An 11374-nucleotide genomic window follows, 5' to 3' on the forward strand; every position below is an offset into this window, starting at 1 on the left:
TCTCTGGATCTGTCTTGAATTTTTGTTGATACACTGCTACGATCATTTTTGAAGTATTTTTAACAAAAGTTTTGTTAACTTCTCCCCTCCCCATTGTGTTGCTAAGGATTACTCAGGTCAAGAAACATGCCAAATCCCTGGTCCTTGTCCCTCTCTGGGGACCCTAAGGTACAGAACCCACTCAAACAGCATGCCTCAGAATCATGGTACTGTGGGGGTGGGGTGGGGTCTGGAGGTAAGGAGTCCTACCATAAGGTAAGAGGGGCTGCCTTTCTTCTTGAACCCTCATCGTTTGTCAACCTCAGGGGTCAGATGCAATCCTACACTCTTACATCAGACCTGTAGCTCTGGTCAACACTTGGGCATGTGTTAACCATCTCAAAACCCTGGATATTTATGCAGAAAGAGACCCAACCTCTAAACAGGGCCCTTAGAAATAAGACTCCCATGGGACCAGATTTGTTTGTTTTTGGTGAAGACCGTGCATGCCTCCGCCTTCATATTGACAAGATGGGGCAAGTCAAGGAGTTGTGGGATGAGGACTTTAAGAAGGCTAGAGACACCTGAGAGGGAGCTCTTGCTTCCCAGGGATCCTAGAACACTTAGCCACAAATCGTTTTCTGGAGAGATGTTCAAGGAGAGGTTTATACAGAAGGAGCCTGTACCAGGTTCAGGGCTAGAAGCCTAGCTTCCCAACTCAAGGTGAGAGTTCCCACCAATCAGCCCTTCCTCTAGCCTTCAAAAAAACATTCATTGCACTCTCTCTGACCTTGACAACTAGTTGTCCTCTGTCTTTAGACAGTTAGCTAGCAGAAGACACAATCATCCGTGTGCTCTGGTGGCCATCTGGTTAACCAGATGCTGTTGTCACGCCAGACCTAGTTGGTTCCTCTGCAGGGATGCCATGGGATCCACCCCTTTTCCTAAACCAACAATGTTGGAGCCAACCCTGCTGGGGTGAGGGAGGAAATCCACTTGGCACTCCAGCAAAGCTGAGGCTACAGACCCTGAGGAGTTACAGGAGTCAGGGGAGAAGCCTCCGTAGCTGTTCACTAGCCTTGCCTTTTCGCCTCTAGGCTCATTTGTCACTCTCTTCCTGTTCCCACTGAAAATCTTGACCAGTCATTTGGTAAAACATCATGTTGAAGGGTTTATAGAATTTCCGAAGTCTGTGGATCACATCTGGGTCTATGCGGGGATGAGTCCGACCTTTGCTCTTGCCTAAGCACCTCGGGGCACTGCTGTCTTCTGGCTTCTTGAGGCAAGGGAAACCCTTCGTTTTGTTGAAATAGAAGTGTTTCTCAGTCACAACACGCTTGAGCCCTAGAAAATCCTGTACTTTGGCCATTTCCCCTGCCGGGTCCACGATGAGTCTCTCGCCACTGACAAAGAGAATCTGAGAGAGAGGGAAATATTGCAGCCAGTTTTCCAGGTGCAAGGCATAGATCCCTATGCGGATAGCACTCCAGGAGGCATCGATCAATCCCAGGGTCCTGTTTTTGAAGGCCAGCACCTCGAAGGTGGGAATCTCAGGTTTCTTTGACAGGGTCTGGGTATAGTCAGAGATGGCCCTGGTCACCGGGTTTCGCACGACTACAATCAGTTTGATGTCCTTAGCCATGGAGTGGATGCGCTTGGGAGCTTCATTCGTCACGAAATAACTTGGCGTCTTCTCCATGGTTATCTGGCCATCCACGGTCTTAGGCATCACATCTCTGGAAGAGGGGAGAAAAGAGAGGAGAGTGGTTAGTCCTATCCAGAAATATGGTAATGCTTTCTTTGGCAAAGAACGTTGTATGGAAGCAACCTAACAGCTAAATGAATTAAAAACATTCATAAATTCTCCCTCATTCTATATCCCGATGATAGTTCTGACCCCTCTATTATTATAAAAAGCAGCAAGAGGCTTATGCACTCATTCTTGGGAATCATATGCACATACATTTAAACCATAGCTCGACCTCTTACAATTTACGGTGGATTTTGACATGTTTCTACCTTCTCTTTAATTGTATAATTTCTGAAGTGGAGATAATGATAGGCCTACTTCACACTGTAGCACATTTAGCATAGAATCTGGCATGTGGAGCAATTAATCAATTAAGCAAATGATGAGCATGACTGTTGTACTGGATTTCAGAAAATGTGTGAACTCAAAGATGATCCAGTTCAGAAGATGGAAAACCACTGCCTGACTTTGTTTGGGATGATACCACTTGGAATGGTTTGTGTTCTTCCTTTATGAGAAGAAAATGAAATTTCCCTTTCATAAATCAGCTTTCATTGGGGCACGGCTACCCTCATTCCTCTGTGCATTGTCTGTCATTGCTTTTACAAGACAGCGGCCAAGTGGCGGCTCTGCAAAAGAGACAAAGAGATCTTAGTGTGGATGCGGCTAGGTGCCATGACCTTGGTTCCAACTGGTGGTGACCTTATGCTCAACAGAAGGTTACCTTGCAAAGTTGGGCGTCGCTTTGTTTGAACGTGTGATTGCAGAGCCGCTGGGTCCATCCGTCTTGTGAAAGAAAGATCTTTGTCTGTGACTTTCTGCTTTACCAAACATGATTTCCTGCTCCAGAAACGGGCCCCTCCTGAGGACATGTCCAAAATATCTGAAATGAAGTCTCAGGATCCTTGCTTCCAAGGCACATTCTGCCTGTTCTCCTTCCGGCAGTCCCTGGTGTGCTCAGTGGTCTTTACCAGCACTCTTATTCACCGTCCAGCGTTTGCATGCATATGAGAGCATTGAAAAAAACCACTGTGTGTCTTAGGCACACTTTAGTCCTCAAAGTGACATCTTTAGCATCTTACTTTAAAGGGGCCTTTTGAAATGAATTTGCACAGTATAATATGTTGTTTGATTTCTTGAATGCTGCTTCCATGAGAGCTGAAGTGCGTCCAAGTAAAATGAAATATTTGAGGTTGTCAATATTTTCTGTTTTTCATAATATTGCTAATTGTTCCAGTTGTCATCATTTTTGTTTTCTTTGTGTTGAGAGCTAGTTCATACTGCCTCTTAGTCTATATACAGATACGTACAGAATGAGCACAATTTAGTGTTATGGAATTCCCATTCTTTGCAATGTGATCTGGGGCTTGTTTTGACTCACACAAATACCAGTGGACAGTAAATAGAGTACAATGAGCCTCTTTCTGGTATGCTCTGCTTTCAGCCAACATCCACCTGACATCAGCAATGGAATTTCATGGTGTCATATCCTCTCTGGATCTGTCTTGAATTTTTGTTGATACACTGCTACGATCATTTTTGAAGTATTTTTAACAAAAGTTTACTTGCCTGTGATATTAGTGATATTGCTAGCTAATTTGTGCACTCCATTGGGTCACCTTTCTTTGGAACGGACAAAGATCTGGATTTCTGTCAGCTCTTTATCCTATGGCACTTCAAAAATGTTGAAAGTTGACCAGTTATTTTGGTACAATATTTCTGTGTATTCCTTCCATCGTCTCTTGATGCTTCCTACATAATTCAATATCAACATGCCAGATATGGATTGCACTATAAAATTTTGCAAGACCAATAATTTACTCATCAGAAACACCCTTTTTCAACAACATAATTGGCAATTCCACATGTAGAACTCACCAGATATATTGCATGGGGGTCAAATTAATAATTTCAATCGAAAGGGCAATAGAGAAGCTCCATATCATTAGTCAGAACAAGGTCAGGGTCCAACTTTGGAGAGGAGTATAAACTGCTCATATGCAAGTTCAAATTGAAGCTGAAGAAAATTAAAACAAGTCCATGAAAGCCAAAGTATGACCTGGAGTACATCCCACCTGAATTTTCAGACAATTTCAAGAAAATACTTGGTGCATATGACACTAATGATCAAAGACGAGATGGAGCTTAGCATGACATTAACGCTATCATACATGAAGAATGCACTAGGTCACTCAAAAGGCAGGAAAGAGAAAAAAGACCCAAGTGGATGTTAGAAGAGCCCCTGAATTTTTCTTGAAATTAGAGTAGCTGAAACTAATGAAAGAAATGAAGTAAAATAGCCGAGCAGAAAATTTAAGTGTCTAGAGATGACAAAGTAGGATAAAGACCTGGAGTTAGAGATCTTGTGAACTGCAACGCTTCAACTATCCATGATCTCCCTGATGGTGTAGTGAGTTACAAGTTGGGCTGCTAACCAGAAGATTGGCCATTCAAACCCCTGTGAGAAAAAAACAAAAAGAGTCTTTCTGCTCTTGTAAAGATCGACACCCGTGGAAACCCATGAGAGTGGGTCTGCTCTGCCCAGGGTGGTCAGTGTGAGTCAGAAATGCCTTGATGGCAATGATTTTTTTTCTTTGTTTGGCTTTGAAAACAAATAAAATGAATCCCTGACCTTTGAACTGGCCTGAAGCTCAAGAAATGGTTGTTCAAATGAGGATACTTTAGTCCAGGGACAGGAATAGATATATGGAAAACAGACAAACTTGCAAGTTGACCTCTGCCAGTTGAGTCATCCTCAGACCTTAGGATCCTCATTTGTAAGACAGTCAGACTTCCCTCAGTGTTTAAGTTGAGAAGGAAATACCAGAGTAAGAGCATTTCACACAGGTCTGGCTCACCGCACAGGAGTTTTCGTTTCTTCTGAGGTGACCCACCGAGTCAGTGACAGACCTCACAACAGGCCTCTGTTCCTCTTGCGAAGTTTGCTTCTTCACACTTAACCTCGCTCTATGTTTATCGTTACCATGGCTTTGGTCCATTTTGTAAATTCATGGAATTAAACAGATTTAATAGCATTTGTTCCCCAACTCCAAATGTGGGGACACTATCAGTGATAAAACAATGGTCAGGATCCTATTATACAGCCAAATTGCTGCAGGCATATGTGGACCAAAGTTAATTGACAATAAACCTGTTCAATACCTGTTGGTACAGCAGACCATCTGGCCACCGTGTGCCCCATTACGTCTTCACTTTCAAGCCCTGCTCCAACGTGGTACATTTAGGATCACAGAAGACCTCTTTGTTACGATGACATGTTTTTCATGGTCTCAGTGAATAAAACTTAATACAGATGAAGATCCCTTAGCTTCCCCTACCATAATTAAATGTATTTACTATCTTGTATGTGGAAAACTAATAACTTCTTTTATATCTACTTCACATGCTCTGCCAATAATTAATTGTTACTGGGGTTTGAACTTTCTATGCAAGCATTTTTATAAGGCAAGAGGAATTTGCCTGGTGAAAAAAAAAATAGCTTAGCATTAGATACTGTTATTAGAGTACCATGGTAGGGCAGCATAGGCTTTTTTCTGATCAAAGCAATAGCCCTGGCCATCAATCATCGTGCTTGTATTAGAATGGCATAGTCTCTGAGCATTTTGAGTCTCTCTCGATGTATGTGAAGCTCTGGTGGCATAGTGGTTACACATTGAGCTGTTAACCACCAGGTCAGCAGTTTTAAACCATCAGACACTCATGGCAGAAAGACAGCCTTTTGTTTACTTCTATAAAAAACTTACAGTCACAGAAACCCCAAGCGGTAGTTCCACCCTGCCCTGTAGGGTTGCTCCGAGTCTGAATCGACTCGATGGCAATGAGTACTTCTGTTTGTTTTGGGTTCTCTGTGTGTGCTTATTTTTCCTTGGCCAGGTCTGCCTCATTTGCAGCATCGGAGTTAAAGAACACAGTCTTTAAAATGTGGGATTTAAGAGTCCTGATTACTCCGGTATCACCTGGAAAAAAAGCACTTAGCCACTTATAAGCCTCATTTATGTTTTTACTTGAAACACGGGTTTAATGGGAGTCTGTCCCTCACAAAGTTATGATGAAGACTGAATGCAATAAAATAGAAAATGATTTGTTGGAGGAATTGTGTGCTCTGCGGTTGATTCTGACTCATGGTGACCCCATGTGATAGAGCTGGGTTTCCTAGGTTGTACATTTTCTAGGAGGAAATCACCAGGTGGTTACTCACAAGGACCAACGGTGAGTTTAGCTGGCAGTACAGTACTCAACCACTACATCACCATGACTCCTTGTTAAATTATTACTGTACCAAAGCACCAAGCTCATTGTTGGGGAGTTGATTTGCATTCCTAGAGAGCACAGGTGTCATAAAGCAGACCTGCTCTATAGGATTTTCTTGTCTGTAATCTTTATGAAAGCATTCTACCACTGGGTGGGTTCAAACCACCAACCTTTAGGTTAGTAGTCAAGCACATAATGTTTGCATCACACAGGATAGTGCCTAACTGATGCCATACTTTTTACGATTTCACCCAGGATCATTGTTACAGAAGGGCAAGGAACAAGATTTACATTCTCCAAATGGACACACTGAACCACATAAGAATTAAGGGATCAACCAAGAACACAGTATATTTTGTTTCAAGTCGATATTATCCTCTGAACTTCCTGATCTGGAAATTGGTGAGGAACAGTCTTTGCTTAGGAAAGATACTGAGGTTCTACTTTTATTTCAGTTGGATATATGAATTCCCTTGGATTTAGTTATGGAAGTCATGTAATATCATAAAACATTAAATAAACATTGATAAAGCAATTCACTTGAAAATAGCTTTTTGAACATGGCCTCACCAGTGTTGAGCCTCTGAAATGTATTTTGGCTTATTTGTATTGCATTTTTATTTAGCATCGGAGCAGCTGAGGTTTTCTTCTTATCCATTCTTTGCTGTTTACTTATACCTTCGTGCTTTTCTTTACATTAAGCCTCACCCAAATCCATCTCCTTTACTTCAGCTAATTGAAGATCTTTATGGATAGTAAGGTTTTTATATCAAACATCTGGGATGAAATGGAAGCCAACCTACAGTGTAGTGTGTGCTTCTAATTCAATGATGGGTGAAAAAGGAAGGAGATGATGGTGTCCTGGGGAAAGAAGAGGGGAGCATGGCTTTGATCGTGTTACCAATGAATATTAAACTGTATAATTCAGAAGAGATCCTGATTTCGGGGCACAGATGATAAGACCATCTCACTAAGTTAAGAGACAACTATTATGGTATGACTTACCCAGCGTATTTTGCCAATAACAAAATGTTTCGTAGCTGCTTAGAATCTACAGAGTAGCGATCACCATCCTTTTGTGCCCCATCCTCAGCATTGTTCTTATGATTGAGTCCACTGTTGCAGCAAGCATCTTTTTCTCTTTTGCTGTCCTTCTATTTTACCCAGCATGATGTCCTTCTCCAAGGACTGGTCTCTCCGGACAACATGTCCAAGGTATGTGAGACGAAATCTCCCCAGGCTTGCCTCTAAAGAGCATTCTGGTTGTACTTCTTCCAAGTTTGTTCCTTTGGCAGTCCATGGCAATTTCAATATTCTTGAATGTCCCACTTTCATAGGTGTATGAGGCAATTGAAAATACCATGGCTTGGTTCAGGCCCACTTTAGTCCTCAAAGTTACAACCTCGCTTTTCAACCCTTTAAAGAGGTCTTGTGAAGGATACAAGGCATGGTTTGATCTCGTGACTGCTGCTTCTAGGAGCACTGATGGTGAATACAAGCAAGATGAAATCCCTGACACGTTCAGTCTTCTCTGTCATGTTATCTACTGGTCCAGTTGTATGGATTTGGTGTAATCCCTGCTGAAGTCTACAGTCCTTGATCTGCATCAGCAAGTGCTTCCAGTCCTCCTCATTTCAGCAAGCAAGGTTGTGTCATCTGCAGATTGCAAATTGTGAATAGGCTTTCTTCCATTCCTGATGCTTCTCTCTTCATCACAGATTGCAGCTTCTCTGCAGCTCAGCTGACAGCTTGGATAAGTATGCTGACAGGATATAACCTTGACACTTGCTTTTCGTGATTTTAAACTATGCAGTATTCTCTTGTTCTTTTTGTACAAGTGCCTCTTAACCATGTACAATAGACTTGGTGGGCATGGTCGTGGAAGTGAATGATATGATACAATGTACTGAAATGTTGGATACCTATTTTTAAAGTAGAACAAAATGTTTAAGGATGAATGGGAGGCAGGGTAAGAAAAAGAGCTGGCAGGGAAAACTACAAGATTGTTGCCCTGAGTTACTCATTAAATGTTAAATGTGATTTCTTGATCTGGGGCCACCACCCATCTGTAAGTTTCTCCTACTGTGATTACTTGCATGTTGCTATAATCCCGGAAACTAGGTCTCTGGTATTTCAAATATTAGCAAGATCAGTCATAGTAAACGGGTTGCAGTGGCCCTTCCAGACCATGACAGGTTGATAAAGGTGGGTGCACATTTACATTAAGCACTCACATTCCACTTGCCAAGCAATAAGGAAAGAAACATCCCCCCACTTTTGACAATTACTAGTGGAAGACTAGGTGTCCTTGCCTATCTTGGGAGTTCTTTAGTATAATAAGGGACCTTGGTGGCACAGCAGGTTAAGCATTTGGCTGCTCACAGAAGGGACAGCCATTCAAACCCACTGGCAACTCCATGTGAGAAAGGTGAGGCAGTGTCCTTTGGTAAAGATTACAGTCTTGGAAACGCGATGGCGCTGTTTTACTATGTTCTGTAGGACCGCTGTGACTTAAGTGTATTTGAAAGCAGCGGGTCTGGATTGGCTTTATGTTCGTAGAAGGTGATTGTTAAACTGGGTGTGCAAACAATTTGTAAAATGTGTGTTACAAAAATTGAGCTCTGGCTAATGACATAATATTGTCTCCATGTACTTAGTGGGAGCCCTGGTACTGTAGTGGTTATGTGTTGGGCTATGACCCACATGGTTGGCAGGTGGAAACCACTAGCAGCTTCTCCGAACAAAGGTTTTCTAATCCCATACACGGTTACCATCTAGGAAGCCCACAGGGGGTCGCATTGACTCAAGGGCAGCAAGTGTTTTGTCTTTTGAATGATCAGCTCGTCGAAGGCATGAGCAAAGCTTTATCATTATATCTGCAGTGTCTAGCACAGGACTAGTCATATAGTAGTCGCTCAGAAATGCTTTGCGATTATGGGATGAACAAGTGACTGACATGCAAATAAATAAATGATTCTTGGAAGTCAGGTGAATTGGCGAAGTCTGGAGGATGGCCATGGTGCCTCTAAGCAGGCTTTCCGTAGCTGCCGGAGTCCCATTCTATCCCTGTCTGAAAGAACATGCACTTCAGGGTAGACCATATGGTGAGAAAACACTACATCTGCGCTTGGAACAGCTCATTAACAGTATCCTGGGTGCTCGGAGCAGCCGTGACATCAGCGCTATCGCAGTCCTGAAGCGAGAATTATTCCACAAGCTCACACAGCTACTCTCACAGCCTCAAATGTTTACGAGACACTAACAGCTCACTCTTCCCCCACCCCCAGGGGCCGTGGTGCTCGGTGAAGCACAAACGCTATTTGAATACAGGTCAGCCTCTGAAGACGTCCCAGGGACCAATGGCATAGTGGGCACCGGCTGTCATAGAGTGAGTCTCCACTCCGTGAGTGCTCACTATATGATCTGAGTCAGGGCCAAGTGCTAAAGATTGAGTCCAAGATTAACTTCTTTAAGAGATTTCAGAAGAGTTGAGCCCAAAACCTACGTGGACTCTGATCTAGAATTACTGAGATTAAGTCTGCATACCACCCAAGTGACTCGAGGCAAACCCACGTGATTTATGTCCAGTGTTATTATCTGGAAAATGGGTTTCTCACTGGTTTTGTTGTGGATAAAATGAGTATACCTAGTAGGTTTTAGCAGTTAATTAATGGCTGGCAGTTAATTTTCAAAATAGTTTTATTGAAAAGATACTATTATTAGCCCCAATGCTCACCACTCTTATTATCCTCAGGAAACTAAGGCCTGGTCTGATTGAGTAGTTTGCACAAAACAACAAGAGGCAGAATCAAGATTTGACCCCAAGTGTGTCTGGGATCAAATAGCCCAATATATGAGCTAATGCCTGCCAGTGCCCAAGCAACTAGAAACTTGGGCTCAGTCCAGTTCCGTGTTTTGGTCAAGGTCACTCTGCTAGTAAGTGACAAAGATGAAACTTAATAAAGATGGGCCATCACAGACACCCTACCGAAAGTTACAGAAACATAGGCCAGAATCACCAGAAATGCTTTGCAGATAAAGCTTCATCATTTAATGAGCGATATCGCTCTCTGGGGCTTTCTCAATTGAATCAAATGGACAGCGTCATGAATGCCCAGGGAGAAAGTCATCACCCGCATCGATATGAAGTGCCCATTCTCCCTGGAAGGGTCAGAGGAAGATCTTGCCTTTGACTTGCCTGAATTAGAGTTACATGGGAGCCTTACCGTTCCCCGAATGCATTGCCCTAGTGGAACAAATGGTGCATAAATTAGCAATATTTTCTGAGTCCTCCTGTAACCCAAGAGAATGGTGATTAGAGCAAGGGCATGCGATGGGGCCATTTCATCTGGATTGAAGAAAGAAACTTACTTGAAATTCAATTGAGCACCTGCTACTTGCCAAACATGAGCAAGGAATTTTCATGATATACTGGTTAAACCTCAAAAGTGTAATACGTTTCACTGAATCCATTGTAGACATGTAGAAATTGAGGATCAATTAACATAATGAACTCTGTCCAACGGCATGTGGCTGGGACCTTGCCTTATGCTTTTTAAACCCAAATTATTGAATCCAAGAGGACAAAAACAAACAAATGAACCAAAACAACCCCTAAACCCTTGATATATTTTGAAACCACATTACATATATGCTGGGGCCCAAGATCGGCCATGTGAGCTGGGAAGGCTCCTAAGCTGGCAATGTTGCCCAATAACTAAACTTTCTAAAAGGCTGTGTTAACATCTATTCCTTAATTTATTATATTAAGTATGAATGGGCACTTATTATTCATTGAAGGAATCCTGGTAGCACTGGGAGCTCAGGGTTGGGCCAAACAACTGCAAGGTTGGTCGTTCAAACCTACCAGTTGCTACAGAGGCTCTGTTCTCATATTGATGGAATGATTGTCCTGGAAACTCAAAGGGACACTTGTACCCTAAGTCCTCCAAGGTCATTATGAGTCAGAATAGACTCGATGGCAATGAGTATTAGAGATCTGATACTGGGTATACATAGGTTGACAATAAAGCAGGCATGGCCCTGTCAGTTCTTTAAGGAAGAGGTCTGAATAGCCCACTATGTGAAGTAATTGGTGGTTTCCGTAAGGACTACAGATCCTCTCGAACAGAATGGTGTCTGATGGAATTCAGTGTTTTTCTGGATGTCACTGAGAAAGAGGGAGGTGATAGAAAAGCATAGGGCATGAGTGGGAAAGGAGGAAGGGGGGGAGTGAAGAATGAAGGAGATTAGAAAGGAAAAGGGTGAGAAAGAAGTAGAAGAAGATGGGTTTGAAGATACAAAATTTTAAAAACTTAAAAAGAGTAGAACATCATTCAAATTTTTAAAAAGTCATAACTGTAGGGTCCCTGA

General features: G+C 42.5%; 1 protein-coding gene across 1 annotated transcript in view; it reads right to left on the minus strand.

Moving 5' to 3' along the window:
- Positions 1–81: 81 nt before the first annotated feature.
- The window catches only part of HS3ST4 (heparan sulfate-glucosamine 3-sulfotransferase 4), a gene marked incomplete at its 5' end in the record, with an annotated part of 485811 nt that continues 474518 nt past the window's right edge, over positions 82–11374 (minus strand). The window contains one exon of the mRNA XM_004706054.2: positions 82–1715. Within this exon, the coding sequence (XP_004706111.1) occupies positions 1079–1715 (637 nt within the window). The remainder of the gene's footprint in view (positions 1716–11374) is intronic.

The sequence above is a fragment of the Echinops telfairi genome, unplaced genomic scaffold (genome assembly GCF_000313985.2).
Source record: "Echinops telfairi isolate 266 unplaced genomic scaffold, ASM31398v2 ScPeMD7_5;HRSCAF=22, whole genome shotgun sequence".
Taxonomy (NCBI): domain Eukaryota; kingdom Metazoa; phylum Chordata; class Mammalia; order Afrosoricida; family Tenrecidae; genus Echinops; species Echinops telfairi.